Genomic DNA, 13,948 nt, shown 5'->3' with positions numbered 1-13,948 from the left:
CTTCTCTTCTTTTTTACTTTTTTTTTTTTTGTTTGTTTTTGTTTTTGTTTTTTGTCTTTTTCGAGACAGGGTTTCTCCGTGTAGCCCTGGCTGGCCTGGAACTCACTCTGTAGACCAGGCTGGCCTCGAACTCAGAAATCCGCCTGCCTCTGCCTCCCAAGTGCTGGGATTAAAGGCGTGCGCCACCACGCCCGGCCCACTCTTCTTTTCTAACTTGGAATGTTTCTTTTTCCTTAAGACAATTTTAAGATTTGTTTGTTTGTTTGTTTGTTTAATGTGTATGAGTGTTTTGCCTACATCTATGCATGTGTACTGCAAACATGCTTGGTACTCATGGAGTTCAGAAAAGATTTTTGGATCCACTGGAATTGGAGTTTTGGATGGCTGTGCACCATGTGGGTCCTGGGAACTAAACCCAGGTCTTCTGCAAGAGTAACAAGTGCTCTCAACCACAGAGCCATCTCTTCTGTCCAAGACCCTATTCTTGAAGTCAACTTTCCTTCCGAAATACTTCCAGGAGCTCCATCCTACCCCATCCCACTCCAGGTGGGTACCTCTCCTTACTCTGCTCAAACAGCCACCAGTGCCATGAATTAAGTCAGTGCCACATACAATTCAGCACACCCATTATGGGTCTCTTTCAATCTTCTTGCTCACCCTGCCAGATAAGCACAACTTTTCAACTCTAGTTTTCAAAGGAGAAACCTGAGGCTTGGGGGCGGGGGGGGGGGGGGGCGGGGGGGGGCGGAATGGCGCAGCCAGGTCACAAGTGGGAAGCCATAGCAGCTAGTCTGCAGTCAGCATGTAACTACATGCTCTCTGAAGTACAAGAGAACCACAGGTTACCAGGCCCATGTTACCAGGCTTCGCTGAGCTCAGACTCGCTGGGCTGTGGGAGAATTAGTACCTGGAAGGGAGGATAATAGCTTCCCTCTGAGGATGGGGGAAATGAGGAGCTGGCACAGGCTTGGTCCATTCTTGTGTGTTCATAGATGTTATCTCTTACAATTGCTGAACAGAAAACCAAGAAGACATTAGGTGATTGGCACCCCCTTCACCACTTTCCCCGTAGCTAATGCCTTCTAATAGTCTCAGGCATGTTTCGCTGTCAATAACCTGGTAGATACATCTCCTAAGCTTTCCCGGTATCTATCTAGGATGCCATGTTTATTCCATTATCTATTCTTATTTTATATTATTTCATTTATTATGCTTAAGCACTGCTTATCAAAAATGCTTGGGACTAAAGGTGTTTTATATTTGTGTGTGCATGTGTGTTCTGTGAGCACCCATGCATGAGGAGAGGCCAGAGCAGGATGTCTGGTACCCCACTGCCTTAGTTTGTTTTCCAATACTGTGATAAACAGCATGACCAAAAGCAAACTGGGGAAGAAAAGATTAATTTCATTTTATATTTACAGGTAACAAATAGTGCATCACTGGGGGGAGTCAGGACAGGAGGAAACCACGGAGGAATGCTGCTTACTAGCTTGCTCCTCGTGACTCGCTCAGCTTACTTTTTTGTACAAACCAGGACCACCTGCCCATGCGTAGCACCACCCACAGGGCCTAGGCCCTCCTGGGTCAATCACCAATCAAGAAGACTCCCCTACAGGTCAATCTGATTTCTACAGGTCAACTGAGGTTTCTTCTCCCAGATGACTCTAACTTATGTCAAGCTGGCAAAAAATGAACCAGCACACCTGTTCATTACTGCGCCTGATTCCTTTGGGACGGGATCTCTCAGTGAATCTGGAGCTAGGCTAGCAGCCAGAAAGCCCCAGTAATCCTTTTATCTCTGATCCCAAGAGTCATGGTGTTACAAACACCTGGCTGTTTACATGGATGCTGGGAATTTGAACTCAGATCATCATACTTACATAACAAGCACTCTCTCCTCTCTCTCTCTCTCTCTCTCTCTCTCCCTCTCTTTCTCTCTCCCTCTCTCTCTCTCCCTCTCTCTTGCTCTCTTGCTCTCTCTCTCCCTCTCTTTCTCTCTCCCTCTCTCTTGCTCTCTTGCTCTCTCTCTCTCTCCCTCTCTCTCTCTCTCTCCCTCTCTCTCTCTCCCCCTCTCTCTCTCACTCTCTCTCTCTCTCTCTCTCCCTCTGTAGCCCAGGCTGCCTTCAAACTTATGATCCTCATGTCTCAGCCTCCCATGTGCTGGGATTGCAGGCATGTACCACCATGTGGACCCAGCAACTGGATTTTGATTTGTGCTGTATCATGTGTGTAATGTGTGACTCATCACAAGGTCAAGAACAGACTTCCACTTTTGCCATCATATTGGTGCTCAGAATATTTCAGACATTCGTGCATCTGGGATTTTGTGTTTTCTAGCAGAGGATGTGATCGCCAAGGATTAACTATGAGAACACTGAGAGGCGCTACCACCAGTCTCTGATTGCTTACCACCCACCACCCTCATTCTGCCAGCTCTGCCAGGAGCTGGGCTTGAGTGGGGGCAGGGAGTAACCTTGTATTCAGTTTCCAGGGTCCTGACAGGTAGAAGGAAACCCTGGAAGAAGGATACCTGGGCAGAAAGTTCCCACACCCATGTGAGACTGGGAAGCACCCAGTCAGTGGACTGAAGCATTCAGGAATGACTGCTGTCCTATAGCCTTCCTGCAGCCTCTTTGCTAGAAATCCCTGGGTAGTCCCAGCTGCCACAGAAAATTGGTGAGGGGTCAGGAGCAGCTTTCTAAAGATCCTTGATAGACCCAGGATGGAACGTGCCTTCTCCTGCCTCAGGGGAAGGAGTTTCTCCATAGCCCCTTGTAGGCTAAGCAGCTGCTCCCCCAGGTGGATCTCCTTTGCCCCTAGAGGCTACCACTTCCTGCCTGATGCATATAAAGATTTGGCCCCCCAAGTAGGATGATGGGGAAATCATAGAGACTGTTGTGGGTGTCTGTGCTGACAGACAGGGACCTCCATCATGGCCTGGGGTTGTTTTGTGGTCCTGCTTCTGCTGGCGGCAGCTCCCCTGAGATTGGGTCAGCGCCTGCATCTCGAGCCTGGCTTTGAATACAGCTATGACTGTGGGGTACGGGGCATGCAGCTGCTGGTGTTCCCTAGGCCAAACCAGACTGTCCAATTCAAGGTGCTGGGTGAGTGCTGGCAGACACCCTTCCCAATTTCCCATGCCTAGTCCCAAGCCCAGCCTGCTGCAAGGAGGGAGCTGCACCTCTTCCCGGGGGCAGGCGCTGGAGGAGAAGAGGCCAGTCACTCAAGAGGGCTGCAAGAACCAGCCTCTTGCCCATCACCACACAGAGACAGGACTCTCCTGTGCCCTGTGCACAACAATCACCTGTAGGAAAGACAGGCCCTGACTCCAAATGCTGGGCTCTCAACTTCCAGCTGCAAGCTTCGGGCCCACAAAACACCCTTGGGGGTGTGATTTAATGTAGAGAATAGGTGTGTGTGTGGGGGGGGGGGTTCTGTGTGATGATTTGAATCTCACTTTCAGAGCAGCATCTGCGAGGTGAGAAAGATGACCCCCTTCCCACACACACACTTGCCCTGTGCATGGAAAAAGAAGGGTGAGGGCAGCCCGGGGTGAGGTAGGATGGGGTGGGGTAGGGGTTCGGTGTTTGCTGTTCTGAAATAACAATGCAAGTGAGCAGGTGTCCCCAAATGAGACAGTTAAGATGACAAATAAGCTTCCTTCTTTCACTCTGCCCTCATTTCACTCCTATTGTGTTGGTCTGAGTCCTTGGGATTCCTAGATGCCTCAGCCAAGGTACGTGGTTAACTAAACTTAGGCTATAAGGTGTTCAGTCTGTGTCTGACACCCTGTGAACACTCCCTTATCCCAGCTACCAAGAGCCAACGACAGAAGTGAAAACCAAAACCAGAAAGGGAAAGACACTTGTCTAAGGCCACACAGCTGAGCTAGCAAGAAAAACTAGGTCTTGAAACAAGCCCGCCTCAAGAGCTTTTCAGAGGTTCCCAGCAGCCCTTTGCCCTCCAGCACCTGAGACTCCCTCCCCAATCTCCTCCCCCTACCCAGATGAATTTGGGAACCGGTTTGAGGTGAATAACTGCTCTATCTGCTACCACTGGGTGACCAGTGAGGCCCAGGAGCACACAGTATTCTCAGCTGATTACAAAGGCTGCCACGTTCTAGAGAAGGTAAGGAGAGTCACATGTGAGGACAGAGGGAGATTGTCCTAACTGCCCCTTATGACCAGAAAAGAATAGAGCCTATGAGGGGTGGGGAGTGGGTAGGTGACGGGTTAGATCCTGAGATACGCCACAAATCGGCTCCCTCTCCACCAGGGATGCTCAGTTTCCATTAACAGCAGCCAGCCTGGGTGGCAACCACTCCAGGACTGGGTGTAGTCAACAGCCAGGCACCATGCTCTGGCCTCCAGCCCAGCCCTCACGCTCACCTGAAGTGTCAGGTGGCCACACTCAGCTGCTCTCTATGGCTCTCTCATCTGCAGGATGGGCGGTTCCACCTGAGGGTGTTCATACAAGCCGTCCTACCCAATGGCCGTGTGGATATAGCACAAGATGTCACACTGATCTGTCCCAAACCAGACCACACCGTGACTCCGGACCCCTACCTGGCTCCACCCACCACACCTGAGCCTTTTACACCTCATGCTTTTGCCCTTCACCCCATCCCTGACCACACCTTGGCTGGGTCTGGCCACACTGGTCTCACTACGTTGTACCCAGAACAGAGCTTCATCCATCCAACTCCTGCTCCGCCATCCCTAGGACCTGGACCTGCTGGATCCACTGTACCTCACTCCCAATGGGGCACGCTGGAGCCCTGGGAATTGACTGAGCTGGATTCTGTAGGTATGTGGGCCTTCTCTGTGTACAGTCTGTGTCTTGGGACCTTTGAGCTCTAAACAGTCATTTCCTCACTGCTCTGTCACCAACCCTAGGTACCCATCTGCCCCAGGAGCGGTGCCAGGTAGCCTCCGGGCACATCCCATGCATGGTAAATGGAAGTTCCAAGGAAACCTGTCAGCAGGCTGGCTGCTGCTATGACAGTACCAAAGAAGAGCCCTGTTACTATGGCAACACAGGTATAACCTCTTATCCCAAGCACGCCCTTGGCATAGCAGGGGAAGTCTCCCTTCTATCTAGCTGAACTGCCTTGTATGCAGCCTAAGAGAACCCAGTTCCCAAGAAGATGCCACCGTCCTCAGATAGGAAGAGTGCCTGCCCCGGGGGCTGCTGGGTCCCTCCCCTTCTTACAGACCCTGACCTCACTCTGTAGCATTCAACCCTCTGTTCTGTCAGCTCCTAGGGCATTTGCTTAGGCCAACAATGGGAAGAACAATGTCCAGATCCCGTGACTCCCTAGTGGCTAAACATTGTCACCCGCAGAGCCCATCCCCTGTCCCTAAGGTAGAGAGACTTTGAATCCCAAAGGCCTGATCTACCTCTTGGACCTGCCTTTGTCCTAGTCACTCTCCAGTGTTTCAAAAGTGGCTACTTTACCTTGGTCATGTCACAAGAAACAGCCTTGACACATGGAGTCCTGCTAGACAATGTCCACCTGGCCTATGCCCCCAACGGATGCCCCCCTACCCAGAAGACAAGTGCTTTTGTGGTCTTCCATGTCCCTCTCACCCTCTGTGGAACAGCAATCCAGGTAGGAGTGGAACTTAGGCTGACAGTGAGCCCCACCTCGTGAGGGGCATCACCAGACAACTACCCCTTTATCCACTGGGGCATCATCATGGTCCAGGTAGGGGCAAGATGCATGCTGGGAGTGAGTCCCACCCCTAGGGAGCCTCACTCACTACCTCCTCAGGTGGTCGGCGAACAACTCATCTATGAGAACCAGCTGGTGTCTGACATTGATGTCCAAAAGGGGCCACAGGGTTCCATCACTCGGGACAGTGCCTTCCGGTGAGTAGTGGCTGGGTTACAGGCCTGGGTGTGGGGTGTGAGACTAGCGTCAGGGTCCAAACGTCTTTTGCTTTAGCACAAAGTACTTATGGCCCAGAGGTGGGGACACAATTCTGTAGCATGCTTTTAAGTTTTTGGACTTAAGTGCTTGAGGTGGCCAGTTTCAGCATGGCATGAAGGACTTTGGGGGAGGGGGATCAGAGAAGTACAGAGGGACAGCTGGAGTCTGTCCAGATTAGGCTAAAGGAGCGCGAGACAACAGAGTGAGGCCTTCACCACTGGTGCAGTTACTACAGCTGAAAAGCACACTATCAGTGGGCGTTGGGCATGGGACCCTGGAGACATGGTTTGGTGACTGCATGGCACTCAGGCTACTAAGGGAGACACTGGTAGGCTAGTTGCGAGGACAAGCAAGGCCCTGAGACACAGTCCTGTGGCCTCCACAATCCTCACTAGAGCCTCTCAATGAGGCAAAGAGATAAACGAGGCTTAGGCATTAAAGGCTCGTTCATGGCTCCCCAGCCCAGGTCTTCTCACCACACTTCAGAGACCTCAAGTGCCAGGACAGAGCCCTGTTGTCTTGATCCTGTGGTACCTGGCACCTAGAATAGGGACAGGTCTAGCTAATTCAAGCTGTCCTGGGCAGACTAGGTGGGCAGAAGAGCAGGAAGGGTGAACACCATGGGCCCGCTACACCCTATGGAGGAAGCTGTCTGGTGCATCCACTGTTGGGATGTTGGTGATTGCTCTGACTTATGGTCTCCCCCAACCTCTTGTGCTTGGACTTTTAGGCTTCATGTTCGCTGCATCTTCAATGCTAGCGATTTCCTGCCCATCCAGGCATCTATCTTCTCACCCCAACCACCTGCCCCTGTGACTCAATCTGGACCCCTGAGGCTGGAGCTGAGGATTGCCACGGGTACAGTCCCTGACTCCACCCCACCTGCTACTTTCCCTTCCTGCATCTAAAGCCTTACAGCCTGTCCCAGGCTCACAAGCCCCTCTCTCTGCAGATAAGACTTTCAGCTCCTACTATCAGGGGAGTGACTATCCCCTTGTGAGACTGCTCCGGGAACCAGTCTATGTAGAGGTCCGACTCCTGCAGAGAACTGATCCCAGTCTGGTTCTGGTGCTACACCAGTGCTGGGCCACGCCCACCACCAGCCCCTTTGAGCAGCCCCAATGGCCTATTCTGTCAGATGGGTGAGTGATAGCAGAGGACTGAGCTGCACCCAGGGAGGGGAGGATTTCCTGCCTGCCACGCCTCCTTAAAGAGGCTTCTGGACTTCTCTTCAATCCAGGTGTCCTTTCAAGGGTGACAACTACAGAACACAAGTAGTGGCCGCAGACAGGGAGGCGCTTCCCTTCTGGTCCCACTATCAGCGCTTCACCATCACCACCTTCATGCTCCTTGACTCCAGCTCCCAGAATGCCCTTAGGGGACAGGTTAGGAAGACCTTTTTTTTTTTTTTTTTTTGGCCCTCATGCCACCTGCTGAATGGTCATTAGCGGGTCACTACATCCTTCCTATACCCTACAAGCTAACACTTAAGATTCCAGTTTCTGGATTGGCTGTTATCAAGTGTCGGGGACAACAGCTCCAGAAGGAGGCAAGGACAATGACCCATATACAATTCAGGAGAGAAGGGAGAGGTAGCTGACAAGATGGCTCAGAAGGAAAAGGTAATTGCTGCCGAACCTGCTGACCTGAGTTCAATTTCTAGATAGTCGCATTGTGGACAGAGAGAACTGGCTCCCATGATTTGTCTCTGACGCTCACGCGTGTGCTGTACTGTTGCGGCATGCACATCCCCCTGTATACAGATGCAAAACAGTTAAAACTCAGAAGGAAACAGAGTGTGGCTACGATCAACCTAAATCTCGGCACCAGCTGCGGTGTCCCTGTGTGGTCTCACGTCTGATTCTAGAAATGATAATGTGTTCCTTGTTCTTCTGCTTTGGGTTTTTAGCATAGCAGCTTCTCCAGAAGATAAAAGTGAATATGTACTTAGGGTCTTTAAACCTCTTAGCCTTTTCTGTATGGCATACACACGGCACCATAGGAAACTCACTGGTATGGTCGGTCCAGCCTGTGATCGATAGTACAACATGTCCTATCAATCACCCATCGTTCACAGATGTTTAAATCCCTGCCCTTAGCCAATCAGGTGTGGCTGGTCCCACCGATAGGCAATGTCGAGAGCGGCATCACTCCCACCTTGCTTGTATGCTGCCTCCCAAGCCAAGACAGCTATTGATGCTGCCTCTGGTCCCCTCCCCTGAGCTGTTTCTGGAAGCAGCGGTACCTTGTCCTCTTCTTTGCCTCCAGGTATCGTCTGTAGGGGTGAAGAGAGGACAGCTGATATCTGTTGTCTGGCATTGTGGCCAAAACCCATCTCTTCTGCTAGCTGCCTTCCAACAGTTCTGCTCCTGAGGGCAGAAGGCAGAGGACTGTAGTTCCCTTGAATGCCACAGTTCCTGCCTGTGGGGAGTGTCTTCTACTGCAGGTCTGGGTGCTCAGGAAGCAGAAGGTCTTAACTCCAAACTGAGAACATTACAGTTTCCATCCCCGCCAGTATAGGGCAGCTGTGGTCGCAGCCTCTGCTCACCCACCTCTCTCCCTGCACTAACACAGCTCTGCACCTGACTCTTTCAAGCCTGCCACTGTGCTGCCAGCATAGCTGCACAAACCTAGGCCACCCCTTGACTGTGTTTCTTTCTACCAGGTCTATTTCTTCTGTAGTGCCTCTGCCTGCCACCCTCTGGGGTCTGATACATGCTCTACTACGTGTGACTCTGGGATAGCAAGTGAGTCTGGGGTATTTGTCTTTTGATGCATCGTTACCCTGAAGCTGACTCTCAGGCCACTAGGGGTTGGAGGCCAGACAGTTTTTCTCCTGGGCAGGGCGTCGACGATCCTCTGGTCACCACAACATCACTCTCCGGGCCCTGGATATTGTAAGCTCTCCAGGGGCAGTGGGCTTTGAGGATGCTGCTAAACTTGAGCCCTCAGGTACCAGGGTGTGGGGGTGCCCCTAAGCGTCATGACCCTTTCTGTGACACTGCTGATAAAATGGGGAGGTGAGGTGTAACTCCACTAAATGAGGAACTAAGTAAAAATAGCCCAGCCCGTCATCCGAAGACAGACAGCTCCAAGCGATCCGCCTCTCCCTTCTCTGACAGGTTCCAGCAGGAACTCCAGCTCAAGAATGCTGCTCCTGCTGCTGGCCATCACCCTAGCCCTGGCGGCCGGGATCTTTGTGGGTCTGATCTGGGCCTGGGCCCAGAAGCTCTGGGAAGGCATCAGATATTAAATGGACTCAATAAACCATTGTTTGAAAACTCCTGAAAGCCGATGTGAGGAAGTTATTTATGAAACCTGATGTATGTCTTTTCCAAGGGTGTGGATGTTTGAGGGGGAACAGGGTCTTCTTACTCTACAGCTAAAGCTGGTTTTGAACTCGGCGATTCTTCTGCCTCAGAGTGCTGGGAATACAGGAGTGAAGCCACATGAGAAACTTATTCTTTGGAGTCAGTAGTGTCCTTTCAGAATTATAACCCCTACAGTCACGTTATCCAGAACATTTCAGCAGAGAGCTTTCCACCTTTATGGCAGTGTCTCTGTAAAATTACAACAGAGGTCGGATGCTCCTGTCACTCATGCCAGAGCCACTGTAACAGTGAAATGTAGCCAGGCGTGGTGGCGCACGCATTTAGTCCCAGCACTTGGGAGGCAGAGGCAGGCAGATTTCTGAGTTCGAGGCCAGCTTGGTCTACAGAGAGTTCCAGGACAGCCAGGAACAGTGAAATGTAGTGCCACAGGTGTGTGCAAACTTGTGCCAAGTGTATACTAGTAGAGTATGCACATACAAGTGCACCCTCAGTACAGAATACTTGATTATAACCAAGGACCCATAACGGCTCGCATGCAGATTTCCTAGACTACATTTTTCTTTTTTTCAGAGATTTATTTTATATATGTGAGTACACTGTAGCTGTCTTCAGACACACCAGAAGAGGGCATCAGATCCCATTACAGATGGTTGTGAGCCACTATGTAGTTGCTGGGAATTGAACTCAAAACCTCTGGAAGAGTAGTCAGTGCTCTCAACCACTGAGTCATCTCTCCAGCCCCCATTCTATATTTTTAGCAACTATTTTTAATCTTTTTAACTTGTTTTTCTTTTTTAACTGTACATGTGGAGGTCAGAGGACAGCTTTGTGGAGTCGTTCTCTCCTTCCCCCTTGACACACAGACTCTGGTGACTGAACTCAGGTCATCTGCATAGCAAGTGTCTATGTGATGAAGTCACCTCATGGCCTTTGCCATTAATTTATAGTGTAACTCCTGCTTACAACAATTGACTAAAGCTGGACACTTATGCCAGTAGGCTACTTAAGTGTAGCTTCCCACTCTCAGGTTTACTACATTACTAACTGAATCAATAGGCCACAGGGAAGCTGAGCACAGCAGCCCAGACCTTTAATCCCAGCACTTGCAGGGACAGAAGCAGGCGGATCTGAGTTTGAGGCCAGCTTGGTCTACTTATGAGTTCCTGTACAGCCAAGGCTCATAGACCCTGTCTCAAAAAACTAAAAAGACTATGTGGAACAACTGACAAAATGTTTTATTCCTAGGGGAGAGGTGCACGTGTGTGGGTGTCAGAAGACACACTATGGGGTCAGTTCTCTCCTTTTTCCTTTAAATAAGCTCTTTTGTGGGGCGAGGGGAGGCTGAGCCCCACTAATCCACATAATGACATCTAATGCCATCCTCAAAGCAACTCAGTGTTTAACATATGCCATGGTCTGGCATTACTCTTTCCCAGGGCAGAGTCTGGGGAGAATGCCACTAAGCAAGGGAAGGTAGTCTTTCAGGCATAACAGAGGTAAAAACAGAGGTGGTCTTTCAGCAAAAACAGAGGTAGGAAACAGAACCAGGCAGTCAGCAAACAGCAGCAGTTGGGAGTTGATGACCTGACAGGAGCTTATCTAGATGTGTGTATCCTCGGAGCACCTGCAAAGCTGCCTTCCTGACTAGAGGAAGCCAGAAGTCCCATGGACAGAATCATCAAACCTGAACTAACTCCTCAGTTCCACTGAATCCACCAAAGGAGAACCAAAGGACGAGGGATGCACACAGCTGACTCCCAGCCTCCCAAAGCCAACCCATGCAACAACCTTCTGGCAGCATAGGGTAGCAACTAGCTGGCCTTGATCTTGTCTGCCACTTGGCAATAGCCACCATCTCACAGATCAGGACCAGGCTATGTTCTAGAATATTCTGCTGATTGATGTAGGCTGGGAAGGAGGCAGGTTCAGAAAAGGGTACAGGAAGAGTCTGGAAAGGCTAGCGGCATCTCTGGGCCTCTGGCAGGACATGAGCTTAGCTGCCACAAGCCAGTAACCCTCATTTGACACAAGGCCCCTTCACCCTAGTTCAGGCCTACTCCATCTGTCCAGCTTATGGATAAACATGGACTCCAATATCTGACTCAGCATCTTTGCTTCTCCCTGGGCTTTGTGGCACTTCCCTCGGTCTGTTTTATCTTGTTAAATGAGCCTAGTGTCTAATCCATAGAAATACCAATTTAAACCAGTTGATTAAAGATATCTAGACTCGTGTGTGATAACAGCCAGAGCTTTCTGGATGTTAAGCCACAGACTGGAATTTCTCTTCACATTCCAAGCCTATTGCTTACCTAGTTTTTTTATTTTGCTTTTAGTTTTGTCTGGGTATGAGGTCAAGTCCACAACCAAGACGCAGGACTGGGAAGACTCCATCTTTTTTTTTTTTTTTCTTAGAAGAGGCAGCACACCACCAAGGCAGGATACCCAACCAGGGCAGGCAGAGATCCAGATACTAACCATAAAGCAAACATCTTCTTGAGTCTGCCTCCCAGCTGTGGCTGTGACATCGCAACACAGGCTAATTGTAGGATCTGTTCGTGGCAGGAGAATCAGCATGGGTGGGTTAGAAGGCCGATTCCATCGACTCTTCTGAGCTGGAACAAGGATTGGCATCCACACCACTTAAACAGAGCATTACCCACCCGGCAGGAGCCACCCGGAGTCCCTTCCAAGTTAAAAGCCAAGCCATAAATGCCTTGTACCATTCTTCTGTTTGCTTTTCTATTTACCACTGTGTATGTATGCCTGGAGGGTAAGGCCTGGGCGTGGCATGGCGTACATGTGGAGGAGAGCATAACTGTGGTCGGGTCTCTCCTACCTTCATATGCACTCTGAGGATCAGATCCAGGTTGTCAGCTTGCAGATCCAACACCCCCTGAGCCATCTTGCTGATCCCTCTTAACGTTTTTATTTTTTTGAGTTAATCAAACTTTCCTCTTCCCTTTCCTCCCCTAACCCCTCCCATATAAAGTCTTATTCTTTCAAATTCTTTGTCATTACCTGTGTGTATGTGTGTGTAGCCTAACTAGTCTATATGTTATGTATAATGTGTCTGTTTGGAGAGCTGACAATCACTTGACTAAGCCAGCATCACCCCTACCTACATTCTAAATATTTATCCTTATACTTTTTTTTTTTTTTGGACACAGGATCTGATATAACCTGATGGCCTTGAACTTCTGAGCCTCCTGCTGGGATTACAGCCATGGCCTGATTTCACTCAGTACTGGGTACAGGTAGAGAAAGCACTGTCAGCTGAGTGAGCTATGTTCCCAGCCCCAGTGCCTCACTCTCTATCACTTTAAGCATCTGCGCTGTATAACTTTCTGTTGAACTAGGACACATCTGATCTGTTAGAGGAAACCAAGCCTATCACTTCAGGTACCAAGTGTGAATGCAGTTATGTAAGTGTGGACCTCTTTGTGCATTGCTTTCTCAGAAGAAATTCTTAGATAGAACTCCTGGGTCACACAGTAGCCACATCCCTTCTGACTATGGGCTGAGATCTGCCTTCTCTGACCCTCCAGATGGTTCTAGATCTTTGCCCATCTGAGCACCAGAGGCAGCCACTAGTCTTAAAGTGATTCTGTTATTAGAAGCTTTGCATCTTCATAGCTGCTGGCATCTTATAACCTGCTGTATCCCATCTCCATTTGTCTTCCTTGTCCATAGAGCATTTGGAAACCCCAGAGGGGTTGCCAGCAAGTGGCCACGGGGTTCCTTCATGCTTCATTTCCCTCTCACATTTTTACCTTTGAATATGGCAAAGACCTTCTCCTATACAACCATAACCATAACCATGCCCATTTGCCCTTTGTGGCTGTTATTTTACCAATGCAATGGTTGCTTACTTTCAAGTTACACACGATTTTTGTTAGGAACTTTGTAATGATTGAAATGGTATACAGGTTCTGCCAATACCTCTGTACCAAAAGGTTTTGTGGACAAAAACCCATATAGTAAACACCAACAAAGCTCTCTGCAAAACTAGCTTTCCTACACTCTCAATGGTGGAAGACATATTCCTAGATACCAAAATCTCACATGAATTGAGCTCAGAAAAAAAAACAGCTCCCCACCGGGCGTGGTGGCCTATGCCTTTAATCCCAGCACTCAGGAGGCAGAGGCAGGCGGATTTCTGAGTTTGAGGCCAGCCTGGTCTACAAAGTGAGTTCCAGGACAGCCAGGGCTATACAGAGAAACCCTGTCTCGAAAAACCAAAAAAAAAAAAAAAAAGGAAAGAAAAAGAAAAGAGTTCCCCCCTTCTTCCTTCCTCTCATTTCCACCTTCCAGCCTGGGCCTGTAACAAGGTAAATCAGAGCTGATGGGGAGGAAGGCAGGCCACCAATCCTGAGGGAGACACAGGGCTGCTTGTAGTCCATCAGATTTCCTCTTCCTGCCTTTCAGCCACAGCTACAGGAGACCCAAGGGTTCCCTGCCTCTCCACTCTCCCCAACAAGGCACTGAGAACCAATTATTTCCATGTGCTTCCTGTGAGTGAGGGCTGACCTCAGCTCAGAGGCTCCTCAGGTAAAGGAATTTGCTGCCAAGACAGCTGACCTGAGTTTGGTCTCTGGGCCCCACATGGTGGAAGAGAACCAAACCCCGCAAGCTGTGTTCTGAGTTCCACACGCGCCATGGTGAAAGGGCACATACCACACATATA

General features: G+C 49.9%; 1 protein-coding gene across 1 annotated transcript; it reads left to right on the top strand.

Annotated features, from left to right (window-relative positions):
- The first annotated feature begins 2,906 nt into the window (after positions 1-2,906).
- On the top strand, positions 2,907-9,212 carry Zp1 (zona pellucida glycoprotein 1). Its single transcript, NM_009580.2, has 12 exons — positions 2,907-3,104; positions 4,007-4,128; positions 4,443-4,806; positions 4,896-5,039; positions 5,424-5,611; positions 5,774-5,871; positions 6,663-6,790; positions 6,885-7,074; positions 7,173-7,317; positions 8,598-8,679; positions 8,777-8,884; positions 9,055-9,212. Exons 1-12 carry the CDS (start codon positions 2,933-2,935, stop codon positions 9,183-9,185), a joined length of 1,872 nt encoding a protein of 623 aa, NP_033606.2. The 5' UTR covers positions 2,907-2,932; the 3' UTR covers positions 9,186-9,212.
- Positions 9,213-13,948: the final 4,736 nt, after the last annotated feature.

Source organism: Mus musculus, chromosome 19, assembly GCF_000001635.26.
Source record: "Mus musculus strain C57BL/6J chromosome 19, GRCm38.p6 C57BL/6J".
NCBI classification, from domain to species: domain Eukaryota; kingdom Metazoa; phylum Chordata; class Mammalia; order Rodentia; family Muridae; genus Mus; species Mus musculus.
The sequence above is the reverse complement of the archived record's forward strand: the minus strand, read 5'-3'. Positions and strand labels throughout refer to the sequence as shown.

Bases quoted from the DNA above. Each gene is read 5' to 3' on its own strand.
- Zp1 (NM_009580.2), top strand. From the start codon at position 2,933: ATGGCCTGGGGTTGTTTTGTGGTCCTGCTTCTGCTGGCGGCAGCTCCC. The intron at 4,807-4,895 runs GTATGTGGGCCT...CACCAACCCTAG, and splicing joins GACTGAGCTGGATTCTGTAG to GTACCCATCTGCCCCAGGAG. The intron at 5,040-5,423 runs GTATAACCTCTT...CCTTTGTCCTAG, and splicing joins CTGTTACTATGGCAACACAG to TCACTCTCCAGTGTTTCAAA.